Source organism: Oryx dammah, unplaced genomic scaffold (assembly GCF_014754425.2).
Source record: "Oryx dammah isolate SB20612 unplaced genomic scaffold, SCBI_Odam_1.1 HiC_scaffold_26, whole genome shotgun sequence".
Classification (NCBI taxonomy): Eukaryota; Metazoa; Chordata; class Mammalia; order Artiodactyla; family Bovidae; genus Oryx; species Oryx dammah.
In genome coordinates, this window is record NW_024070210.1 from 98,290,130 (window position 1) to 98,306,015 (window position 15,886).

Below are 15,886 nucleotides of genomic sequence, written 5' to 3' on the forward strand. Positions count from 1 at the left end.
TAAAACATGGCCATATTAAAATGCTAGTATCCTTAGTATTTTAGTAAGTATTACTAACTGGTGTACTGGTTCAGTGTACTGGTTCAGTTCAGTTCAGTTGTTCAGTCGTGCCTGATTCTTCACAACCCCATGGACCACAGCATGCCAGGCTTCCCTGTCTATCACCAACTCCCAGAGTTTACTCAAACTCAGCTCCACTGAGTCAGTGATGCCATCCAACCATCTAACCATTTGTTGTCCCCTTCTCCTCCTGCCCTCAATCTTTCCCCTCAGCACCTCACATCAGGTGGCCAAAGTGTTGGAGTTTCAGCCTCAATATCAGTCCTTCCAATGAATACTCAGGACTGATCTCCTTTAGGATGGACTGGTTGGATCTCCTTGTATTACAAGGGACTCTCAAGAGTCTTCTCCAACTCCACAGTTCATAAGCATCGATTCTTCGGCGCTCAGCTTTCTTTATAGTCCAACTCTCACATCCACACACGACTACTGGAAAAACCATAGCATTGATGAGACGGACCTTTGTTGGCAAACTAGTGTCTCTGCTTTTTAACATGCTGTCTAGGTTGGTCATAACTTTCCTTCCAAAGAGTAAGCATCTTTTAATTTCATGGCTGCAGTTACCATTTGCAGTGATTTTGGAGCCCAAAAAAATAAAGTCTGATACTGCTTCCACTGTTTCCCCATCTATTTCCCATGAAGTGACATGATCTTAGTTTTCTGAATGTTGAGCTTTAAGTCAACTTTTACACTCTCCTCTTTCACTTTCATCAAAAGGCTCTTTAGTTCTTCTTCGCTTTCTGCCATAAGGGTGGTGTCATCTGCATATCTGAGGTTATTGATATTTCTCCCGCAATCCTGATTCCAGCTTGTGCTTCTTCCAGCCCAGTGTTTCTCATGATGTAATCGGCATATAAGTTAAATAAGCAGGGTGACAATATACAGCCTTGACATACTCCTTTTCCTGTTTGCAACTAGTCTGTTGTTCCATGTCCAGTTTTAACTGTTGCTTCCTGATTTGCATACAGATTTCTCAAGAGGCAGGTCAGGTAGTCTGGTATTCCCATCTCTTTAGGAGTTTTCCACAGTTTATTGTGATCCACACAGTCAATAAAGCAGAAATAGATGTTGTTCTTGAACTCTCTTGCTTTTTCCATGATCCAGCAGATGTTAGCAATTTGATCTCTGGTTCCTCTGCCTTTTCTAAATCCAGCTTGAACATCTGGAAGGTCACAATTGACATATTGCTGAAGCCTGGCTTGGAGAATTTTGAGCATTACTTTACCAGCGTGTGAGATGAGTGCAACTGTGCAGTAGTTTGAGCATTCTCTGGCATTGCCTTTCTTTGGGATTGGAATGAAAACTGACCTTTTCAGTCCTGTGGCCACTGCTGAGTTTTCAAATTTGCTGGCATACTGAATGCAGCACTTTCACAGCATCATCTTTTAGGACTTGAAATAGCTCAACTGGAATTCCATCACCTCCACTAGCTTTGTTCAGAGGGATGTTTCCTAAAGCACACTTGACTTCACATTCCAGGACGTCTGGCTCTAGTTGAGTAATCACACCATTGTGATTACCTGGGCTGTGAAGATCTTTTTTGTACAGTTCTTCTGTGTATTCTTGCCACCTCTTCTTAGTATCTTCTGCTTCTGTTAGGTCCATAACATTTCTGTCCTTTATTAAGCTCATTTTTGCATGAAATGTTCCCTTGGTATCTCTAATTTTCTTGAAGAGATCGCTAGTCTTTCCCATTCTGTTGTTTCCTCTATTCTTTGCACTGATCACTGAGGAAGGCTTTCTCATCTCTCCTTGCTATTCTTTGGAACTCTGCATTCAAATGGGTATATCTTTCCTTTTCTCCTTTTTCTTACACTTCTATTCACAGCTATTTGCAAGCCCTCCTCAGACAGCCAGTTTGCTTTTCTGCATTTCTTTTTCTTGGGGATGGTCTTGATCCCTGTCTCCTGTACAGTGTCACAAACCTCTGTCCATAATTCTTCAGGCACTCTAGCAGATCGATTCCCTTAAATCTATTCATCACTTCCACTGTATAATTGTAAGGGAATTGATTTAGGTCATACCTGAATGGTCTAGTGGTTTTCCCTACTTTCTTTAATTTACATCTGAATTTGGCAATAAGGAGTTCATGATCTGAGCCACAGTCAGCTCCCGGTCTTGTTTTTGCTGACTGTATTGAACTTCTCCATCTTTGGCTGCAAAGAATATAATCAATCTGATTTCAGTGTTGGCCATCTGGTAATGCTCATGTGTAGAGTCTTCTCTTGTGTTATTGGAAGAGGGTGTTTGCTATGACCAGTGCATTTTCTTGGCAAAACTCTATTAGCCTTTGCCCTGCTTCATTCCGTATTACAAGGCCAAATTTGCCTGTTACTCCAGGTGTTTCTTGACTTCCTACTTTTGCATTCCAGTCCCCTATAATGAAAAGGACATCTTTTTTGGGTGTTAGTTCTAGAAGGTCTTGTAGGTCTTCATAGAACCATTCAACTTCAGTTTCTTCAGCATTACTGGTCGGGTCATAGAGGATTATCGTGATATGAATGCTTTGCCTTGGAAATGAACAGAGATCTTTCTGCCATTTTTGAGGCTGCATCCATTACTGCATTTTGGAGTCTTTTGTTGACTATGATGGCTATTCCATTTCTTCTAAGGGATTCTTGCCCACAGTAGTAGATATCATGGTCATCTGAGTTTAATTCTCCCATTCCAGTCCATTTTAGTTCACTGGTATACATTTAGTGTATTGGTATACATATATATTTAGTGTACTGGTATACATGCTTTATTAGCAAAGTTATATGAAATACATATTTTATGTTTGATAATATCACAAGTTTATTATTACTAACAGCCTTTTATTAATTATTTTGTTAAAGAGTCCAAAGAGATTGTTTTTAAGATCTTAAACATTTTTAATTTGAGGATAAGAGTATATCATAAATGAGATCAGCTTTTTGAATCATTATACCCAAATAATTATGAGCAAAGAAACAGTACTACTTGTCAAGCAGGTACTACTAAGTAGTATTAATATCAATAACAATAATTCAGTCACTAGCACTTATTGAGTACTTTTGTAAACTTCACGTCAAACTTGTGCTCTAGATGGTTTCATTAACCGCATTCTACAGATGAGGAAACTCAGGCTCAAAGAGATGATACAACTTGCACTTTATCATGAAACTATGAACAAGGATTTCTTTTCAATTATTTATTTATTCAAAACCTCAGTAAGTTTAGACATGACCTCAATGTTCTGTTCGCAAACTTAGTTGAAGCAAAATGACCACCTCATTTTTCAACTAACACATTCTCTGCTGCTGCTAAGTCACGTCAGCCATGTCTGACTCTGTGCAACCCCATAGAGGGCAGCCCACCAGGCTTCCCCATCCCTGGGTTTCTCCAGGCAAGAACACTGGAGTGGGTTGCCATTTCCTTCTCCAATGCATGAAAGTGAGAAGTGAAAGCAAAGTCACTCAGTTGTGTCCAACTCAGCGATCCCATGGACTGCAGCCTACCAAGCTCCTCCATCTATGGAAGTTTCCAGGCAAGAGTACTGGAGTGGGTCACCAGTGCCTTCTCCAAACATATTCTCTCTGTTTAGTGAAATACAAATATTTGGTCTTTTCTAAGAATGATAAAAGGTTACAGGTGAATTGTCTTTACCTGCTTTCTAAACGGATCTGATATCCAATTGTTTGACCAATCCTTTCTCTCCTCTCTGCAGCAACTCTTTCAGCCACAGCAATAGCTGCTAATCGTCTTGGTTGAGTACAAAATATACGGCAGGGAATACCATTTTTAAAGCAATCATCTAAAAGGAACTGAGGAATCTGAAACAAATTTTAAAGTACTATAAGATGACATAACTGTATATCCAGAAAATCCATGTCAACTGAAAAATCATTAGAACTAAAAAAGTTATGTAACAGGTCCAAACATAAAAATAAAAATAAAAAACACCTTTCATATTAACTGCTAATAATCAGCTAAAAAGTGTAATTTAGAAAGATTTTGTTCACAATAGAAACTAAAACACTAAAAAACAAAAGTATAAAGAAACAGCTAAGGTTTACATGAAAAAGATTATAAAACACTAGTGAAAAACATAGAAGATGGGAATATTCTAAAAAAATATGACATATTCCTGGGCAGGAATAATCAATATTGCAAAAATGTCAATTATCTCCAAAATATCCTATAAAGTCAATGAAATAAAATTCTGTTGGAATCTTTTAAATAGTGAAAAGTATAAAGAAATCAGAAATAGCCTAATACCAGGACTGCAAACACTCTTCTATAATTAAACAGGTCAAAAAGATTTAAAATATAAGGCTAAAGTTTTGCCAACCCCTACCATTACCAACAGTCCTCTCCACAAAAGTAACTACTGTTAAGTTTCTCATAAACTCTTTTGGGGGAAAAATATGCTTATACAACTTAAAATATTTGTGTATATAAACAGGTTTTTATTCACACAAAGTTATTATTATACTTAATGTTTGTAACCTGCTGATACCACTTAACAGCATATCAGATCTACCTAATCCATTTTAACATCTGCACATGCCATCTAATGGATGTGCTATAATTTAACAAATATGACTACATACAAAGTAACGTCCAGCTTTTTTAGGTTTGTTATTATTGATTTTGTTGCTTGCTATAAAGAATACTGTAGTGAGCATCTATCCTCAAATACTTTTGCAAAGACAAAAATATGCTGAGTCAAAGAGTATTAAATTTAATTTTCATAAAAATGATCAATCAGCCCTTCAAAACAATTTATACTTTTATCAAAAGAGCAGAAGATGCTGTTTTCTCAATACCTATGCAAATGCTGGATTTCATGAATTTTTAAATTTCAGCCAAACTAGTAGTTTAAAAACATAATTATGTTTACTTTGTATATGTAGTATAAATTTGATGCAAAACTATCACATGAAGTAAAATATTTTTTCTTCTATAAACAACAAAGTAGAAACAAACCTGTGTAGTCTTTCCAGATCCAGTTTCTCCTACAATCAAAACTACTTTATTTTCCTTAATTATTTTAACAATTTCCTCTTGTTTTTCAAACACCGGCAGAGATTGTCTGAAAGAATCAAATTCAGATTCTCCTCTTTTTACTGGAATCTGAGGTATGCCGTTGTTGAGTCGCCCACTTGTCTTGCTCATTTCTCGATTTTCTTTGAAAATGAATAAGAGAATGAAAAAAAAAATGTATATCAACAATACAGTTAAAAACATAAGTAATTAATACCTTCTAAGTGTTTCTTCTCTACTCAGTCAACATAAAATTAACAATACCTCAGCTGCTTTACTCCTACACAATATTCTTAGAACATTTTACACATTTTGATATCAATTAGAAGGCAAATTTCTCAGAAGTATTCCTAGTGTATAATGTTTTAAAATGAACAAAAATCATTAAAAATAAAATCCAATTTTGATATCCTAAAATGATTCTCAAACTTGTTTCTATCGATTAGAACAAAACTTTAGAGAAGGAAACAATATACATTATACTTGTAAGGTCTATTACATGCAGTATGAAAACATGTATGAAAAAGAAAAAACCCTTCTTGAAGTTAGCATGTAAGATTATGTGATCAAACAGAATAACGTGTAAATTTAAGGCCTTAATGCTTAACAAATCTCCTAATTGTGCATTTTAGCCAACATCTATATTTAAGCAGATAGTAATAAAAAAGGCATGATGTGTTTTATATTCTTCACATAAAATATTTTTGTGTGAATGTATTTTTATTAATAAAACTCCTTGATAGCTAGAACCATGCATTTTCTACATTCTGCAAACCTACTTCACAAATAGAAACTCTGTCCCTGGAGATAATAAAAGAAATAAACTTTGGAAAATTATTTTTCCAAACAGTAAAATTACAACTTCACTTTATAACCTAAATATATATATTTATCTACCTCTGAGCAAGTTAATATACTGAAGACTCTGTCCTATCTCTTCCCAGAAGCTGAAGCCCTAATTCAAAATTCCACTCATAGTATATCATGGCAGCATAATATATAATAGTGAAGTCCAGACCTTGGAGTCAAACCCCAGCTCTGCAGTTTACTAGCTGATTGAGTGGCCTTGAACAAATTAACTTCTCTGAGCCCAGTTTCTTCACGTGTGAAATAGGGAAAATTCTTACCTTGGAAGGGTTGCCATGAGGCTCTATATCAAGTTTACTATGCTGTCCAGCACACAATAAGTGCTCAATAAATGGTTAGCTATTACTGTAACATGCAAAAAAAGAAACAAAAACAAAAACCCTGTCTAACTTAATGACATGCCTTAAGACTGCATTTCATTACAAAATTTTTACAAATTCTAATCATTTCAAACAACCTTATTCACAATGAGAAATCTTAATGTTGTTTTAAAATGTTAAAAAAAATTTTTAATGTTAAGTGGAAAAAGAATAGTCATTCAATAAAAGGATACACAAGGAATCTCCCCAGAAAATACATACCAGCTTCAACAGCAAACACATTTCCTCTTTCTGTTTTAGGCAGAAGTTCAGTACGCTCTTTATTGGTGACAGGAAATCTCTGAATTAGGCTCCTAACAGCATGTTTTGTATTATGAGTCAAATTACAGGTCATCATTGCATGAGCTGTTTCTGATCCATCTTTCTTCTTCACAGTTAGGTATCTATTTGCTCCCTTTCTGAATATTAATAAAAATCATTTATTTACTATATAAGTCAATTTGTTCACATATGATGTATGGCTACTTAGAAAACATGTCTCAAGCAAAACATTGAAAAAGATCAAAATGCTTTGAGATAAGATGCTGAAAATCTCCAAAATTTTCAGTAAAGAGGAATTGAGTGCCAAAGAGGCCACAAGACCAGTTTCAATTAAAATTTCAAAATGCTGCAAATCCAATTTTAATCAGCAAAAAAATGCTTACTTACCCTTAAAGTTTGTCTTAGCAGGCTTCACGGGGGATGAAACATCACCAACTAATACATGCTGGGAAATATACAGAGGGAGAAAACCAATTTGAACAACAGAACTAAAAATGATAATGAAAATGCCATGGTGGTCCAGTTATGACAGTGATCCAGACTAATATATCCCACTGAGTGTTTTCCCAGTATGCTGGTAATGTCACACTCCCATGAAAAACCTGTTAAGAAAGCCAAGTTTAGTGGCTAAACTAAAAAAAATCAGCATTACTGATTAGCTTTTTCACATGTATACTGGAAAAAATAAATAAAAAGAAATCTTTCAAAGTTTCCAGCTCCAGCTTTTGATTGTAAGGTAATGATGATTTATAACTGTTCTCAAGTTACTAGATTCTTCAACGAGTCCTAATTATATTTTTGGTGACTTCTGTAGCTTCAAGAGTACTAAGTACAATGTCACACACAAAGGAAGTCCTCAGATGTATCTTGAAGGATTTAATAATACATGCCTATAATCTAGTACAATGTAGTATTGGTAAAGAGCTAAGGCTCTGAAAGCACACAGACTTGGATTTGAATCCTTCCTCTACCACTTACTAGCTGTGGGACCACAAGCAAATTATGTAATAGCTCTGAGCCTAAGATGATGATGATGATGATGATACCTGCCTCAAAGAACTATTTACATGATTAAATAAGATAATGCATAAAGGGCAGTATCTGTTACTGTGTACATACTAAATATAATAAATGAAAGCAATTATTATAGCCAGGAAAAAATATCATTTCTTATACCAAAAAAGTTAACCAAAACTTTATAATAAAATTTTTACAATTTGTTAATGCCAATATCACCTTACAAAAATGAGCAACAAAGCCACAAATACAATGAAAAGTACATGTACAATTTTTCTAATTCTCACTAGATTTAAAATTTTTTCAACAATACCTTCACTATAAAATGACATGAAACCAAAGATTAACCTATAGTTTTAGCTAAGTCTTCTAAGTCTTGGTCTTCAATTTACCAATTTTTAATTTCTGAAAATTCCTCAATGAATCATAACCTTTCTATGCCATCATCTACTCCTGAACAGGTGCTTGAAGGTGAAGGTGAAGTCGCTCAGTCGTGTCCGACTCTTTGCGACCCCGTGGACTGTAACCTACTAGGCTTCTCCGTCCATGGGATTCTCCAGGCAAGAACACTGGAGTGGATTGCCATTTCCTTCTCCAGGGGATCCTCCCGTCCCAGGGATCAAACCCGGGTCTCCTGCATTGGAGGCAGACGCTTTAACCTCTGAGCCACCAGGGAAGCCCATACAAGTGCTTACTGATGCTTAAATGATGACATAAAGATGAACTTATTAAAATTTAATCTTATCTAGAAATTTTAGTCAATTCCATGGTATATCAGAATTATTGGGACGGGGGAGCCTGGTGGGCTGCCGTCTGTGGGGTCACAGAGAGTCAGACACGACTGAGGCGACTTAACAGCAGCAGCAGCAACAGAGATGTTCTTCGTAGCAGGTTCTTTTCCCATCAGTCACTCATTCCCCTTCTCTCCCATTTACTTCATAAAATTTTAACTATAGAAGGCCAGAAGTGTGCTGAAATGAGCACTAGACCAAGAGTCTGGAGGCCTGTGTTCACCTGGTAATAATCTTTCAAGTAACAATGTGATCAAAAATAAATTAATTTACTTCTCTGACACAGTAGAACCATTAATTTTAAAATCTTGAATATGTCTATCAGTTCCAAGATGTTTTAATTTTCTCAAAAATCATCTCAGCGAAGTTTTCCTAGATTTTACTTTTAATTCTCTTTTATTCAATCATTCATCATATACTGAATACCTACTGTATGCCAGGCACTATGCTAGAGGCCAGGATTACAAAGTTGAGAATACACTCTTTCCTCAATAAACTCACAACTAAATTAATAGGTTAGATTGAAACTTTCCTAACATAGATTGCCTAATAATCACACAGAATTAATGTATAAGAATGAGCTTCCCCACTGGCTCAGTGATAAAGAAAGAGGAGACGCAGGAGACGCCACTCTGATCCCTGGGTCAGAAAGATCCCCTGGAGAAGAAAATGACAACCTATTCCAACATTCTTTGCCTTGAAAATTCCATGGACAGAGGAGCCAGGTGGGTTACAGTCCACAGGGTTGCAAAAGACAACAAAACAATGTATAAAAATAACTCATACTAAGCAGTGGGAGTACTTAGCCACTACCATTTAAAATTTACTAAATTCGGTTTGAACACAGATGGTGGACAGAAAGATAATACCAACTTGCTAGTTTTTATGTTTTAGTAAAAAATTCTACTTGTCAATATTAGTGCTGTTCCTACACCATTCAACACCACAGTGGCACTGATATATAATTCAAAAATTAGTGAAATTTTGGCAAAATATTCACTTTGTTATTGTGCAGATGAAAACATTCTATACAGCAGCTGTCCTGGGTAAATTAATACAACGAAATCTCACCATGACTTCATTCCAACGTAACACACTACCATGAAAATCTAGTAGTCCCTTTACAAAGCAAAATTAACTAGAAACTACGTGCAAAATGTGGAAAAGATGCTAGATAAGTGAAGTTCACAAGAAGTTTTAAAAATATAGTAACATGCAAGCCACATAATGTCATATTTAAGTATAAATGGACTGAAAATACAGGCAAGAACATTGTAACTTCTAACTTTCAAAGGGAAAAGTAATCATACATTATAATGAAGTTCTGATATTTCAATAGCTTCTTCCTTTTAAAGAAATGATATAACTAATTATATCAAATGATGATATAACTAATCAATTGCATATAACTAATGCAATTTTAATATTAATACACTGTGGTGACCCAAGGATGAAAGAGCAGATAAAACCAAGGAGGGCCTTGGAATGTAGGAACAGAAAAACCAGACCCTTATTGTCCTTCCCTCCCACATCCATGTTGTAACTATTAACGAATTTCAGGTCCTCCTGAGCAGTATAACCTGCCTCCCCTTCTACCCCATAGGGAGAAGGTATTTGCCTTATTCTTCCCCCACTCAGTATACGGGCCTCATCCAATCAGCTAATTACTTGCAAGACCCCTATTCTGCTCCTTGTGCCCTGGCTATAAAAATAGACCACGGGCCTGTTCAATGTCCGTTCTCCCTTGGGCCAGCCCGCTGTTCTAGCAGCATCCCCCACTCTAATAAACTTTATTTCCCTCTCATTCTGTCTCATGTCTAGAAATTCTTTTCTAACCCGCCCATGGACCATGACATAAATGTTGCATTTACATAGTATGTTACTGAATAATTTACCTTAAATACAACCATACAGCTATTCCCCACTTTACAAACCTGAGAACAGTTTAAAAATCTGCTGAAGAGCCAAAATCTGAAATCACTACTTAAAAGTTCTCAGCCACCAAGGAATTAATGTCTCTATACAAAGATTCAAAGTCTTCCCTCATAGCTCAGTTGGTAAAAAAACCCACCTGCAATGCAAAGAGACCTTGGTTCATTTCCTGGGTTAGGATGATCCCCTGGAGAAAGGATAGGCTACCCACTCCAGTATTCTGGCCTGGAGAATTTTATGGACTGTATAGTCCAGGGGGTCGCAAAGAGTCAGGCACGACTGAGTGATTTTCACTTCACTTCACAAAGATAATACACATTTGTTTAATGTCTAGCAAATACTTGATTTCATTTCCCTTTAATCTGTACTTCCACTAGGCAGATAGAGGGGCTTCCTCAATGGCTCAGCAGGTAAAGAATCCACCTGCAGTGCAGGAGACACAGGAGATGCCAGTTCAATCCCTACGTCAGGAAGATCCCCTGGACTAGAAAATGGCAACCCACTCCTGTATTCTTGCCTGGAAAATCCCATGGACAGAGGAGCCTGGTGGGCTACAGTCCAACGGGTGACAAAGAGTCAGACACTACTGAGCAACTAAGCACAGGCAGACAGATGCAAAGACCTAACTCCAAACCATTTTATCTTCAATACTTCAATACAAATATACAAATTTATTGAAGTTTACACCACACAAATCTATGCTTTTTATGATTAGCTCAGAAATAATAAACCGAGTTAATTTTGTCACTAAACACAATTATTTCCATGTCATGCTCACTATGTTTGTGACCATTTCTTTTTCTTTTTGTGACTTAATGGACTCTAAACAACTTAGAAATGAGCATTATCTAATATTTCTCTCTTAACTACTCATAGTTCCTAAAACATTGCTATGAATTCACTACAAACAATAAAAATTAATTAGCTAAACACTAACTATGTTTGATTGTTGGCTCTCCCGCTTGCTAGCTGTGTGAACTTGGGAAAACTAATATCTCAAAGCTTGACTTGCCTCATCTGTTATATAGAAACCAGGTATTAAAAAAGTAGAGCCTACCATACAAGAATGTTGTGAGGATCAAATGATAATTTACTTAAAGCACCTAATACAATGCCTGTCGCACAAGAGCACTTAATAAATGTTAGCTACTGTTACTATTACTTCTGTACATCACAGGGTTTTAATGGATTTCCAAAACTTCACTAACAGGGTTCCTCACTTTTAACCCAATATTCTTATTTTAGCTAGGGGAAGAGAGGCGGAGTGCAGCATTCAATCTTTTAGGGCAGAAGGTAAGGGAGGCAATAATTCAAATCTGAAAGGGAGGTCTTGTTGTAGGGTACAGCGCCCTGGTCAGGGTGAGAAAAATACTTGCATGCATGCATGCCTGCCTGTGTGCATGCTCAGTCGTTAAATCATGTTGGACTATTGTGACTCCATGTCCCACCAGGCTCCACCATCTAGGGAATTTCTCAGGCAAGAACACTGGAGTGGGTTGTCACTTCCTCCTCCAGGAGATCTTCCCAAGCCAGGGATGGAAACAGCGCCTCCTGTCTATCCTGCGTTGGCAGGCAGACTCTTTACCACTGAGCCATCTGGGAAGCCCAAGTGAAATCCCCTGGATACCTATTAAGCAGCACCTGTGGCAATCACAAGATTACAAACCTGTACTTGGAAAACCTGTTTTCATATACCTTATATCTATTCTCTTTACAAGTTTTTAACGAGTTCACTTTATAAGTTTCATTTTGTCTAACTTGGACTAAGACGAATAGGAAACAATTTTGTTTTATTCATGAACAAATTAAAGACTCAGAAAAGTGTGCTCTTAGAACCAAAACATAGTGATACCAGTTCAGGAAAAATGAAGCAAATTATAAGGAGGTAAAATCTGGGATATGGGAATACTTGACTGGAATTTCTAAGAAAATATAAGGATATAGTAAAGAACACAAAACAAGTGCTATTCTATCAAGAGTATTTTCACCAAAAGGTGAACAGTTATTTAAAAAAAAATCAATTCAAAGTAAATTCAACTCTCTGAAAGGAGATGAAAAACAAAACCCAACACACATAGCTTCATTTCAAAAGAACGGATATAAAAAAAAAGTGATCAGAAAAACAACTGTAAGTTATCACACAGGAATTCTGCAATCTGTTTTTAAAACTCAAGTAAGCAGCTCAAAATAAACTGCAGGATCACAGAATCTCAACTAGCACAAAGAGATTAACTCTTTCATTTATTTAGATTAAAAAAAAAACCAAAAACTGGCATTTAAAGTTAAGGGACATGATCAAACTAAAAAATGAAGCACTGAGAGACTGGGAGTAGAATCCAGGTTTCTTGCCCTTTTCTCCATCTCTCTCAAATAGGTAAAATGGAACCATAATACCAGGCACAAAAGAAAAAGAAAAGAAAAAAGACTAATTTGCTAAATTAACAAAGTTAATTCTAGGAGATTAAAAAAAAAAAGATCTTTACTCAGGAGTGAACATAAATTCTATTCTAATCATCAGCTTTGTGACTTGGTAGGAAAGAAAACAATAAGCATGTGTTCTAAAGCATACCATTATAGTACAGTAGCTTTGAAAGAGATAAGTTCTGTTAATAATTGTATTTATTATTTTAAGGCTATCCATTCTTCAAGAAAAAAAAAAAGAGCTTTGGTTTCTATAAAAAAAAGAAAATACCTTTCTGAATGCAATCAACTTCAACTTTTAAACCATTTTGCTAACATCTTAAAATTGACCTTCTTCTCCCACCCTCTCCCAACCAGGGAAAACAAAAAAACGGGGATAGGAGGAAAAGCAAAGAGTTGAGTTTGGTACAAACATAAATCAGATCTTCTATATACAATATAATTAAGGATGTGAATCTAAAACGGTTTAACTATTTAGTCAAAAACATTTCTCTTTTTCAATAAAGTTTTTTTAATTAAGAAAAGTTATCAGCTTACCCTTTACTTTTAGAAACCAAACCAAGAGACTGACTCAACCGATGAATAAAGGCTCTTTCTGTACTGGTCAAAGAAGAAGGAAATTCCATTTCTACATGGAAAAAAAAAAAAACACAAAGCATCATTTGCTGATAGACAAATTTCTTTCAAAGTATTTCAGTACACATATATTCATAAAATTTGAAAAAAAATCATATATAAGCACATTTACCATATTTTATGTGAAAAGTAGATACAGGTATACCTCAGTGAGATTGTGGGTTTGGTTCCAGACTCTTGCAATAAAACAAATATAATAAATAATAATAAATAATAATAAAGCGAGTCATACAAATTTTTTCAGTTTCCAGGGCCTATGCTGGTTTGTTCCTGGGCCTATTTATGGTTACACTACACTGTAGTCTATTAAATGTGCAATAGCATTATGTATTAAAAAACAATGTATACACAGTAATTTAAAAATACTTTATTGATAAAATATGCTAACCATCATCTGACAAGAGAATCGCCACAAACCTTCAACTGTTTAAAAAAGAAAAAACTATTTAAAAAATCTGCAAAGTAAAATAAAGTGTAATAATCAGATATACCTGTACTAATCACTTAATGTCTACCAGAATTCTGATATCAGTAACACTTAAATCTAAATATGATAAAGGACTCTGATGTTCACCAAAGATTACTACTCTTACTTGTGCTGAAATCTTGAGCTCCTATAAAAACTGACGAAGTTTACTATCTTAACTTACTTCTTGTTTAATTAACAAAATGCTTATTTCCTTCAATGATGAGGTATGCTCAAGAATTATGAACGCTCAGCATCAGATTCCATTGTCTTTGCCTTCAAAACTGCACAGAATTCATATTTTACTGTCTCAGATAGTAAAATGTGGATATGTTGTGTATTTCTGGGGCTTCATATCTTTTTTTTTTTTTTAAGACGCTTTTAATTAAGCTTCCAGAGTAAGGGGCCCTTGTATTTAGACCAGCAAATCAGAATGAGCACTTAATATATACTGTACTGATCACAGGTCGACTGCTGGTTCTGCACTGTGTGACTCAAGCCGGTTTCTAACCTTAAGAGGGGTGGAAGATGCTTTGTCTACCAGGAGTTTAACTCCTTTTTTTTTTTTCTAACTGTTCAATAGAGTGATACTTCCAGGATTTAAGCAAAGGACTACATGTTGCCACTTCATTTATCTGTACAGTTTCCTTCCGCTCCTCTACTTCCTTGCTGCTGCTGCTGCTGCTAATTCACTTCAGTCGTGTCCGACTCTGTGCGACCCCATAGACTGCAGCCCACCAGGCTCCGCCGTCCCTGGGATTCTCCGGGCAAGAACACTGGAGTGCGTTGCCATCTCCTTCTCCAATGCGTGAAAGTGAAAACTGAAAGTGAAGTCACTGAGTCGTGTCCAACTCTCAGCGACCCCATGGACTGCAGCCCACCAGGCTCCTCCATCAAACTAAATCTACCTCGATTTAGAAAAAAGAAAAAAAAAAAAGCAGGGGCTAAACAATACCTAAAAGTTGTGGCAAAGCTACCGGAAGGCCTCTCCCTAGGGAAAGAAATGCCTCCTGCTACGGAGCAACCTGATTTTTTCGCTTTCGGACGCCACGAAGGGTCCCGAAACGCGGCTGGCCCGCAGGACTCTGCGGCTCCTTACATCCCGGGAGAGGGCGACCACGCCGGCCGCCGGCCGCCGCCCCCCGCCCTCCTCGCTGGGCCGGGCCGTCTTCCCTCCCACGCGTGAGGCAGCCCCTGCCCACCGAGGGGCCGGGCTTCCGGGAGGTGGGGCAGCCGGCGGGGTCCCTGTCAGGAACCTCACCTCTCTGGTCCCCATAGCGGAAGCGCTCCAGAGCGATATTGACCGCGATCTTCACCTCCTCGTCTATACGGATGTCCTTCAGCCCCTTGGCACGGCCGCCGCCCCCAGGGCAACAGGGCGCGGGGCCGCCCCCGCCCGCCCCGGGAGCCGGCGGCCGCGGGGAGACGCTGCTCGGCCTAGACATGGCCCTGAGGAGACGGTCTCCCCGCGATAGAGCCGCCAGGCCTGACAGCCAACGACCGTGAGACTGGGCCTCTCGGGCCCTGGCCGGGGCCGGACGGCCTCACAGGCGGCCTGCACTGCGCAGGGCGCACCAGAGAGCCCGCGGTCTCCACAACAGCCGGCGAGGTGCCGGCGCCAGGGAAGCTCCAGCCCGGCAGCCAGCGCGGGCGTGATGACGTCACCGCAGCCGGCGCCCGTGACCTCAGCGCGCAGGCCGCCCAGGCCCGGGGGCGCTCCACCCCAGCCTCCAGCTCGACAGCTGTGTTTCTCCCCGTTGTCTCCGGTCTTCAGCGACACCCTCACCGAGGGGCTCTTATTCGATCGCTCTGTGGTTAAATCCTTTGTCAATTCATTCAGTGTGGGCTCCTACTCTGTGTCCTGGATATATACTGGGAAACCAGACAGAAGGAGTTCCTGCCCTTCAAGGAGTTTGTGTTCTACTGGGGGTAGTGTTGCCAGATTTAGTAAATAAAAATACAAGATGCGCCATTTATTTGAATGTCAGATAAAGAACAAAATTTTAGTATAGGGCTTTCCCATGCAATATTTGGGAGCACGCAGACTA

At 38.0% G+C, this 15,886-nt stretch overlaps 1 protein-coding gene across 1 annotated transcript in view; it reads right to left on the reverse strand.

Moving 5' to 3' along the window:
* Window positions 1-15,496, reverse strand: part of LOC120852620 (3'-5' RNA helicase YTHDC2) — a 69,961-nt gene extending 54,465 nt beyond the window's left edge. Inside the window, exons 1-5 of the mRNA XM_040225950.1 lie at window positions 15,100-15,496; window positions 13,274-13,364; window positions 6,516-6,712; window positions 5,011-5,210; window positions 3,688-3,854 (exon numbers count right to left, since the gene is read on the reverse strand). Coding sequence (XP_040081884.1) covers window positions 3,688-3,854; window positions 5,011-5,210; window positions 6,516-6,712; window positions 13,274-13,364; window positions 15,100-15,283 — 839 coding nt within the window. The 5' untranslated portion in view covers window positions 15,284-15,496. The remainder of the gene's footprint in view (window positions 1-3,687; window positions 3,855-5,010; window positions 5,211-6,515; window positions 6,713-13,273; window positions 13,365-15,099) is intronic.
* Between the last annotated feature and the right edge of the window lie 390 nt (window positions 15,497-15,886).